Source organism: Eurypyga helias, unplaced genomic scaffold (assembly GCF_000690775.1).
Source record: "Eurypyga helias isolate BGI_N326 unplaced genomic scaffold, ASM69077v1 scaffold38152, whole genome shotgun sequence".
NCBI classification, from domain to species: Eukaryota; Metazoa; Chordata; class Aves; order Eurypygiformes; family Eurypygidae; genus Eurypyga; species Eurypyga helias.
This window is the reverse complement of record NW_010235988.1, coordinates 1-10,845: the sequence shown is the minus strand read 5'-3', so window position 1 is coordinate 10,845 and position 10,845 is coordinate 1. Positions and strand designations below refer to the sequence as shown.

The following is a 10,845-nucleotide window of genomic DNA, read 5'->3' as shown; positions in this document are numbered from 1 at the left end:
TGAGACACCGAACCACATGCCGAAGGGCAAAAACATAAGGAAGGAAGTGCCTCTATTTACACAGAGGAGAAACAATGCAAGGCGTGAGCTGGACGTTCACTTTACGTTTCAGGTCTATACCGTTAGCGGGGGTGAGCTACTGATCCGGAGAGCTCCGGGGTTCTCGCTAAGTTAAACTACAGCAGGCTCCGGGCGGACCGCCGAGCTGCAGGCAGCTTGGTCTCCGCGGTACGGCAGGTGTCCGACAGCACGGGTTTTGACGGATATCGTTTCAGCAGCGCACATCCCCTTCAAGGCGAGCGCTTATATGAACGGGCACAGCTTTGCTCTTAGCCTCTCCATTCTCGTTGGGAGAAGACCCACCATCTCCCTGCTGAGTTCCAGTTCGGTTTCGACGGCACGGGCAGCATCTGGGTACTTCTCACAATAGTCTACCAGAAATGTGTAATATTCCAACGACGTCTGTATATTTTCCAGTTGCTTTTTGCTATCCGTAGTAATAAGCTTACCGTACAGTCGCGCAATATGGAATTTAGCCACCATTGCAGGGCGAAGAACATCCTCCTCGAGCTTTTCAGGAAACACCTTATCTGGGTTCCTCAACGAATCCAAGAAGAGTTCATAGTATTTGATCGCTAACTGCGCCAGAGAATTGATTTTTTTAATGGTGTGCGTGTCTAGCTCCTCTAGCCTGTTCCCGATAGCCACCTTCAAATCCATCATCTCGTAATAGGTGTCAGCCAGCTCAAACTGCAGCTGCCTACTGATCAAGAGATAGTACTGGGGATTCAAGTCTGCGTAGATAGGCTCCAGCATGTCTATTCTACGCTTGTGCATTTTGCAGCGCCTCTCGTAGTCTTCTTCAAAGAAAGCGAGTACCTTAAACAATGCGCTGTGATCCTGAACAATCTCAATATGGTCAGTGACGTAACCGTCAACCTGAAAGAACTCTTTTGCTTCCTGAACATAGTTCTGGCCAACGAGGAAGACTTCTCTGGCTTCTTGAAAATCTAAAGGATATACGCTGCTCACTTTCTCTTCTATGGCTAAGACAGAGTCACAGATATCACTCGTCCCAAAAAGGACGGCTTTTTTCCTGCCCTTCTCTTTTTCATCCTCCTCTTTTTGCCTTTGGGCTTTAAGTTCCAGCTGCCTGTCTGGATCCAGCTCTCCTATGTTATCCTGAAACAACAAAGCATACTAATTAAATATGCACGTCGCTTACCAAGAGCGACAAACTCTGAATCAATTTATTTCGGAGTTACCTTTGAAATACAAACCAGCAACGTGCCAGAAGAGAAGACACGGTGCATATTAAACCTCACACTCACAAAATAGCGTGTCATTTAGTCCCGGTTCTGTAAAAACGTAACACTAAGCTGACTTAGCTTCCCTACCCTGAGTGACAACACAGCCAGAACAGTAAATGCGAAGCCCAAGGGCCTGCTTCTGCCAAGCATTTCAGCAAATGACGCGTTTTAAGCATTCGAAGGAACGATTACGTGAATGAAATGAACGCTGGAATGAATCGAGTGCCTGAATGAAGGAGAACACCAGCACACAAACTGTTGTGTGTGAAGATGATGTTCTTACCAGCAGGCAAATAAGGAGCAAACTGCCAAATCAAGCCACAAGCAAACGCAGGGGAGAGGAGGGAAATTTGTGAAGCTGCTGTATAGGCAGTGCACTGATCCCACCACGGAGCTGCTCCCCTACGCCTGCTTATTTTCCAGGGCTGCACTGAAGTCAAAGCACACTATGAAATACCTGCTGCATCGCAAGTATCTGTTGTCTTATTCACCAGGTAATTGTTTATCATCTGCTACCAACTCTGAACTGACTCCTGTTACACCAAAACAGGCTTTGTTTTTAAACTACGACAGCTACAGAAGAGATTTTTGGTTACCTCAAGTAATTTCCGAGCGCCTTGCAGGAGATTCAGGCAATACTTAATCCAGCATCTTGCAATTTTGGCTTTTCTCTGCTGAAGGTCCTGTTGGTCTTGCTCTGCTTCACCTATTGAACGGACATAAACACAAAACCACAAAAACCTATAGAGAAAAGTCAAGCACTCCAGCAAGAACCTCAAACGTCCCACGCAAAGCGCCTGTTACTGGTATTTAATTAATTTTTCCTCTTTTTTAGACAGAAACATGCCCTCCATGTCAGTTTATATAATAATTGTGCAAACTGTCATTCTGGTAGAAAACCATACAGATTAACATGGATTTGTCATGCACATGTTCTTCAAACAACAACAAAAAAAAATGCTACCGTATGTTTAAAAAGACCTTTGAGATGTCTTACTGGAAACAGATTTTCACGTCTCTCTCTAACAAAGAGAAAGAAATTGGGAGAATTTGTCTTCTGCGATTCAGCTGCCTGCCGAGTCATTGTTTCTGAGGATAATTAGGGCGTCTTTGTTACAGTGGGCCCCAGACTTGCTGCCAAAACAGGGAACAAAAGCAGGGGAAACTGCCTTTGGTTCACGTCCCTGGTACCAACCTAAGATCCATTAGCTCTCCAGCTTCTGTATTTTTCTCCCCAGGGTTACAAGTAGCAGCACTGCTAATGCCTCAGGACAATGTTTTCAGAAACCCAATGGATTTCAAAGAGAACTCATTCCCCAGCCTCTAGGCAGAAGGCAGTGACTTAGCGGAACAACGAGGGGACACCAACATCCCTGCTCACCAAATATAAAGCCAACTTCAGCGGCAGATCCACTGCTTTCACTATCTTTCACTAAAGCCAATCAAGTTGTTCTTACTAAGGAAATAATTGTTGAGAGTCTAAAAAAAGGCATCTTTACCAAATATGTGTTTGTTTATACTCTCATTAACATGATAAAATCAACGTGCTGGCGAGTGGCCAGCGTACCAGTCATTCTGGAAGTCAGAACTTTCTGCGTAAGGATCTTCAAGTCCACAGCCCAGCTCCCTGTACCGTGGGCAGGAAAACAGGATAAACGCTTACCCCACGGAAACAGAGGTATCACTACTCCTGTTTGGTGTGGGAGGAAGTCAAGACAGGAGTAGTTTGTTGACCTGACCAAAAAAATCACACCAGAAATCTACAAAGTACAATTGAAAACAGGACTCTTCTCTATCACTTCCAGTCATGCATCTGACCTTGAGACTACAACGCACTGTGTGCTTCTCCACACCTACCGAAAACATGACCTCGGTTTTTGGCTTAAGTACCGTATTTGTGAACTCTGACAACAGTGCACTCAGGCAGCTATGGAAACCCATAAACACTCATTCAGACCTACTGAGTATTTCCCAATATCCTGTTTTCAAACAGCCTAAGGGATAACCTGACTCCTGATGGCCCTGTTTCTCTGAACATCATCCTCAACGTACTTAAATAGTAAGAAAGGCAACTGCATAGAGTTCTACCTTTTGAGCTAAGAGAAAAGCAATTAAGTGAATGCGCTGTCACTGAACTTCAATGAAGTAACACTCAGTTGTCTCTCTTCAGGTTATTTTTTAACCGGAAATGACATCAGTGGATTAAAGATCTTGGGTTCTAAAGGGCTCAAACCATTACAAGTTAACCACTATATTCACCGTTCAAAGCCAGTTGTGAGCTCACACAGGGGCTACCCTGGGTACTTGCCCACTCTCCAGGAGCAAAAGCTCTACTGATTGGAAGCTTTCCGTTGCCCAGGACACAGAATATGAAAGGCTGTGCTGCAGATAAGCAAAGACTAAGCCTAAACCAGAGAACTTATGTCGAGTACTGACACTGTCGTGCAACCACAGGCTCTTAAAATTGCGGTCAGGTCTGGAAAAGTTTCTTTTGATCTGATCTCTGCGCTGAACCACAAAGTTGTTCCTTTGCATCAATACCCAAAACAGTGAGGAGGGCAGCGACAACACCAAAAAGAGTCACTAATGAGGCTGCAGCATTCAGGAACAAAAGAGAGGGAAAAGGTAACTTCTGGATTTGTGGTTTTTAAGAGCTGCAGTTTCCCTCCTTCTTTTAAAAGTATTCCCAAGAGGCATCTGGTTTGGTTCCTTAAATCACTGCCCTCCGATCACGGAGAAGCAAAGGTAAGCTGCATTTTAAGCACACCTACAAGGACAAACAAGGTGAAGCGAGACACTGCCACTACTGAAATGGGTTTAAATTTCACTTTTATTCTGGCGCACCTTCTGAGACACCAGCAAGAAGCACGTGAATCCTTCCTCATAGGGTTTACTCACAGCCAATCTTAAGCCGTAGTAGCAGACCTTTAGGAACATTCCATTTCATTGTTAATGGAAAAGCTCTTAGAAAATGAACGCCGGGGTAAGTTTTGTCCATACTGCTAGACTTCACTTCTAACGCTATGTAGCCACGATGCCTAAGTCACGGCATTTGATTCAAAACTATTATATGAACTTACTGTCTTCAGCAGATGGCACCTGTCCAGCTTGGCTGAAGATGACACTGGCTGCTGCCAAACAGTGCCGGGACTCCATAAAGCATTGCTGAGAGAAACAGAAACGGCAGCGATTAGCACCGGTAGAAGCAGCTCAAGCAAAGGTTCAGCCCGGCTAAACCCCTCGCCTCAGTACAGACACCTCAACACAAGGGAACCGACAGAACTGAGAGGCTCTGGAGCATATTCCCCTGGGCACTGGAAGAAAAGACACAATTTTTCCACATCTACTATTGGAAAATACTCCTGGTATTTTCTCTCTACCACAGCCACAACAGCAAGCCTTGCTTTTAATATCAGACACACGCGCTGCGAACGTTTTCACTGCTCCGACCCGCGCTGCTATCGCTTCCTTGTGGTAAAGATCGTATCACGGGGCGTTAGTCGGAACGAGCTGGACACACAAGTCAACACAACGAGTCAGATGTAGATTCCTTCGCTGCTGTTTGGTGGCGTGTTGTTTAGCGATTAGCGCTATCCACGCATCGAAGAGACGCGGAAGTTACGGGTTACGGCTGAGATCAGCATGAACTGGCTTCGGCACGGCCGACGCCTTAAGCATCAGAAAAGTGTCCGAGTAGTCTAGAATATAGAAATTCCTAAATAAAACTGAAGTATTTCCTAGCACAATGGATTATTTACAGTCAACACAGATCTGTGGAAGCAAACAGCCCCCTTCTTCCATATTCACTTTAATGTTCACGTCGGCTCAATCAAGTCTTAGCACATGCTAAGGTACAAAGGACAGTGATTTATAGGAAACGTGCGGTGTGCAATACCTTGGCCCTCAGATGTTTTCGTGTTTAAACTCATTATTGTAAGAGAACAACATAATTACAGGAGAATTCCAAATTAATTGATTATAACCCTGAAGTTTTACTTAGGAGCATCAAGTCACATCACTGCTGATACTTCATAAGCTGTGGAGCTTTTTCTCTGCCTACACCCTGCTCATTTTTCCCACTGCCACCACAAGAAAGCCACCATGTCCTCTTGAGAAAAGAGCCTAACGGACGTTTCATGGCCAAACACAACTCGGGAGCTCAGAGCGGCCCATTTTCAGTTTGCCACGGAGCCCTCTCTCAAACAGCTCTTTAAACGCTCGTCTTACCTGACAGCGGCGACCTCATGACAGCACAAACGCACGAGGTGTATTACCTTAGAGAGATAGTACTGCGACAAAGTGGCAGCATTGAGCGCCCACTCTACCGGGTAGTAGCCGCAGTACTCAAGCTGCCGTTTCAGAGTAGTGTGGCAATACTGCGCAGCCTTCTCGATCATCTCCAGGTGCTGGTAGACTTGTGCCAGGTAATACAGAGTGTGCGTGTAGGCTTTTTCAAATCTGGAAAAAAACGACAACCGGCCCTTTAGATTGCTTCTTTCCTATCCCTCCCTAAACACACCCTTAGAAATGAAAAAGGCAGTAACAACCCAGGCACGCTGTTAGGCACCCACCTTTTGGATCTTTCTTGGTCTGTGAGTTTTTCTTCCTCTGCCATGAAATGTTCACTGGGATCCAGGGGAGGATTTCCATCCTGCAAGAGTACAGGATACGCTCAGTAAACGACATTTCTCTCACTTCGTAGCACAGTGCTCCCTCTCCTGGCTGCAGGCGATTTACCATTTTTCAAGCCCAAAATGTCACACAACACAGCTACACCTATCGGAATGTCACACCTCTGGAAGAATTCCATGAAACTCAGGAGACTCTGAGGAAGACAGCCACGATTCCACCTGGAATGACAGGGGTTTTCAGCTTGCAGAAGACTTCTCCTTACATATTTCAAAGTAATGCACGCTACCTGTGCCAGAAACACTCAACCTGGACCCCACAGAGCTACAACGGGGTGTCCTTATTTTGTACAATAACGCAGTGTGTTTTAAAGCATCGATTTTGTGCTAAGCGTGACTTGAGGTGTGAAATACTGGTTTGCCCAGCTGCGCTGTCCGTGGCAAGAGAACATCCTGCAGGAAGTACTGCAAAGAACATGACGCGCAGAGCGCTCAGCAGACCTGCTGCAAAACTGCTCCTGCCGGGGTGAAACGACTCCCTTCATTCCCCGGCTACTCAACGCATCGAGGAGGCAGCAGACAAGGTCTGAGGAGGATGAAGCTGCACAGATAGATCTGGTGACACATACAAAATAGGTTTTGTTCCTTGATCAAGAAGGGAAAGTAAGATATCGCCATGCACACGGAAGCAGCCGATGTGAAACTTATTTTTGCGCGTTCTGTGACAGTAGTTCCTGGGATGAATGCAGAACAGCGACAACTATACACCTTTCAGCAGTGGGCTGTTCAACCTTGCCTCAAAACAACGGTCACTAGGGTCAGAGTCAGCGTACCCGCAAGCCCCACAGACTCACACTGCTTATGGCCACCTTACTCAGTCTCTGTTTATCTGACTTCCTTTGTCACTACGTAAAACTTCAGATGCCAATTCTGAAACGCTTCAAATGAAGGTGTCTTTCTAAAAGGTGCCTTTTTTCCCCTACACAGTGCACCCTGAGGGATGTTCAGCATGCCTGACAGCAACAGAGCCCAGCTGAGTTGCAGCTTTCCTAGTCCTTTCCTAACCCCATTTATTTCTTATCCCAAGAGAAAGTAAGGCAACAAAAAGCAGTCTAGAGACACTTTTCATAAGATAATATGGACTCGGGCAGGAAAGGTAGAGCATACATGCGCTTTATAGGGAAGAAAACATTCCCACATCTGTATTTCTTCTCATTAAAAAAAGTCCTGAAAGGATTTGCTTGTTTGCTTTTAATGGAAATGGTTTATTCATCTTCAAAGATAAACAAATGGCTCTGAAGCAGACACAGACAAATAAATAAGAGTGCTTAACCTACCAGAGCTGCAGATTTTTATGTAACCTTCTAATCTTTAGGGTTTTCTGTTTATACCTCTTCATTTTCCGAGATGTGAATTTACAACCCTCCACCTTATTTTGTTTAGAGAGACAAAGGCTCCCAAACCCTCCAACGGGATCTGCAGTGTGTTCTGGCACGCCTATGACCTGACATCAACAAGGAAAGCAACTGAAATGATACGGTAAGCAAGACCCTTGTCTCCTTCCTGTATCTAAAAATTAATGCTCTGATGTCAAAATACAAGTGATCTGACGTTGGCTTATCGACAGCCATTTGTGTATACCCTCGTCAGGCAGCAAAGCCCCAGGAGGAATATCCACTAGCCACTACTAACAAAAATTAACCATTCTGATAAAGACCCACAATGAAAATATGAGGTATTTGGTAGCACAGACATATGTGACAGTACCAGTTCAATTTCACAGCCCCTGAAGCAAGTGCCAAAATCTTTCAGCGGCGCGGTGGAAGTTAACAGTATTACACCTGGCTGGGTATGAACAGCAAAGCCGGACATCGGGAACAAACTGGGGAGAGCGTCCGTAGAGAGAAGTATTACCTCCAGTTAGACCAACCAACCCAGAGGGCGGAAAATAAACAGACAAGCTTTTCAGCACAAACAGGCTCTTTTTTTCCAGATCCACTACCTCTCCTGTCGCTGCAGACCAGCACGGCTGCAAAGGTGGGAATGCGGCAGTAACCAACCCATGAAGACTAACCCCGTCCACAGGTTCCACAAGAACAATCCCTGCTATAAACTAAGTTCATGTAGAACCCAAACTGCAATTTCATTAACTTAGCTCTGCCCAACCTTTATAGCTGTCCTGAGAAACAGACACTGTGGACTTTAGGGCCACAAATGTTTTTAGTTCACTCCGGAACTGTCCTGAGGCAAGTCAGTGTAGGGACAGCTTTGCAAAGAGCTTAAAAGTAGCACAAGGGAGTCTTTGTGGGCACACAGCAGAATCCACAACTCAGAAGGCTGTTTAATATGCACAGAGGGTTTAGCTGTTTATAAGGCTGTCCTCCTGGCTACGGAGCTGAACTGCTTGCTTCTACGGGATACTGTGCGCAGTCAGAGCAAATCACACACATACTGGTTTTGTCTCCTTTTCCCACCAAAAGCAATGGATTGACATTTTACAGCCTTTCCAAGATAAGATTAAGAACAGTCTTATTTAAAGGCCAAATTCTACCTGGCTTCGACTTGGGATTATCAATTCACAGAGCTTTCACTGGTTTTAAGAAAAATTATTTTCCATTTTGAAATTAGCAAGTGATGCTGTAGCGTGCCTCTTCCTACGCGAGCAGTACAAATCACAGCGCTTCTCCAGAGTATCACAGCAGCTGCTACAAAGTGCAGAAACTCAAGTTCCATCATTTGAGGTTTTTTTAACCCAAAGATTACTAAACCTGGAAGTGAAAGAAAGACCCGCCACAGTTTTGCTGAACACAGTACCTCTTTCATGTATTGATTATACAAGGCTTCTGCAGATTCCAAGTAGGTCTGGGCAGTTTTAATTTCATCCCTTTCAGACCACAGGATACCTAGATTGTTCTAAAGGTAAAAGGAAAACCAAAATTATAATTTTGCCACTACATTCCATTTACATCACACATCTCCAAACAATTTATCAGCCATCATCCTTACATACGCATTCTCATACAACGGACTGCAAAATTTGCGCCCGCTCATTTTTTCGCCAGTTGCTTAAGGAGGAGGGTTCTCACACGGTGACAAACACATACAAAAGTCACCTAACAAACTACAACTTTCTGTGTTTGCGCTGAATTAGGACTGGTGTGTCCAAATAACGAGCGCTTTCCAGACAGTATGTTCTGCATCTGATCCGTGCAGCTTTTGTATCAAATACAGTATCATAAAAAGGGCCAAGGTATTAGAAATTTGACATCAAGACCGTAGAAAAATGGAAGGGGAGAAAGATATGCTGGGAACAAATGCCTGTGTATTTACAACACTGAAAAGAGATTAAAAGAACCGTTAAAATGCAAAAGCTACAGATTACTGCCTTCAAATTTCAATCACAGCAATGCACACAGCAACACGACTGCATCTGTGAACCCACCTTTCACAATAAGTACCTCTGATTTTGTTAACAACATAAAGGTATTAATGACAGTCCCCATCTGATGTGCTAATTCCTAGGCAGCGGTGTTACTAAATCCAACAGGGCTAAGAAAAAACAAAAACAACTTCAAAAGTGCTAGAACGTGCAGTTGTGTGCCACTGCTGTGTCCCTTTCAATTCCATTTGTTTCTTCTTTAAAAAACAGCATGATGTTTATGAACAGAAATACTTCGCCCCCGGCCGAGCCCAGAACAGACCAAATTTTGTGATACACATCCTTAAGCAGAAGCTCTGGAATTAGAAGTCTGGCTACAGAAACAGGCTCGGCGGTAAAAAGGAATCCTCCTTCCTCCAAAAGCAAAGTTGGTACCATGACAAAACACTCTACAGGACCCAGTACGTTCACAAATACTGCTTTTGTATCAGAATGTTTATTAAATCCTCAAGTCTTTTACAGCCCTTGGGATGGAAAGCTGAAGGCACGCATTTATCAACACTGCTCTCAGCTGCACACCCAACGGTGACAGTCGTACCTTCTCCTGGACCACAGCACTTTGCACGTGCGATGCACAGACTTTGTCCTGCTCTTTAGGAAAGGCCCCAGAGCAGGAGAACCCACGCCAAGGACAGCACTTGCCCTACAGAGAAAAGCACTGTCTTCCAACGCACCAGTTCCGAAGCACAGTGGAACCCCTGGTCCCCAGCCACAAAAGCAACAATTCCCCAGCAACACGTGCTGGGAAGATGTTATCCTACTGTACCTGGCCTCCCAGGACACCTCCGATCTTGTAATGAGTAACAGACTTGAAGCATTTACCCAGGAGAGTGAGCAGATGTCACGAATCCCACACACCTCAGTTAATTTAACCATGTAAGACAACTCACTGTTAACTACTCCCTTTCCCCACGAACACGCAATTCCTTGACAGTCTTGCAGGGTCTGACAAGGAAGCCCTACCAAGCCTTTCCTAACTAGAGTGGCCAGTTCTGACACAGACATCTAAATAGCTGCCCTGTTTAATTTAGAGCCCAGAGGGCGGTATCTAACTACACACCAGTTGCCATGACGGAGGGTCGAGCAAAGGCCCTTTGGTGAATCTTCATACGGTAAAAGCCAATTTCGTTAACAGCGTTCCTTTCCGTTACTTTCTCACCTGGAATAAGATACTAACAGATGAAGAGATACCAGGCAAGGCTGTAAAGCAAACAAGTGGCAGCTTTCGACAAGGGTTTACCGTGTCAGGGCAGCGCACAAATACAGCCCGCGGACAGAGCGAGGCCCCCCGCCTCCCCGGCCCCGCTCCAGGCCCCCCCTTGGGCCTTCGCGGCCCCAGCGCACCTGGGCCTGTATGTAGAGGGAGACGCAGTCCGGGGAGAGGCGGTGGGGCTGGAGGAGCTGCGTGCAGCGCTGCAGGTGCTCCTCGCCGGCCGACAGCTCCTCGGTGTCGGTGTGGTTGACGCCC

General features: G+C 45.7%; 1 protein-coding gene across 1 annotated transcript; it reads right to left on the bottom strand.

The window, feature by feature from the left end:
* Positions 1-235: 235 nt before the first annotated feature.
* KIAA1279 (KIAA1279 ortholog) lies at positions 236-10,841 on the bottom strand (the record flags this gene model as incomplete). The annotated part of the gene is made up of 7 exons (XM_010146940.1): positions 236-1,182; positions 1,907-2,016; positions 4,391-4,475; positions 5,585-5,768; positions 5,882-5,961; positions 8,753-8,851; positions 10,722-10,841. Coding segments are annotated over 7 exons (1,557 nt in total), but the record flags the coding sequence as incomplete, so codon positions are not given.
* Positions 10,842-10,845: the final 4 nt, after the last annotated feature.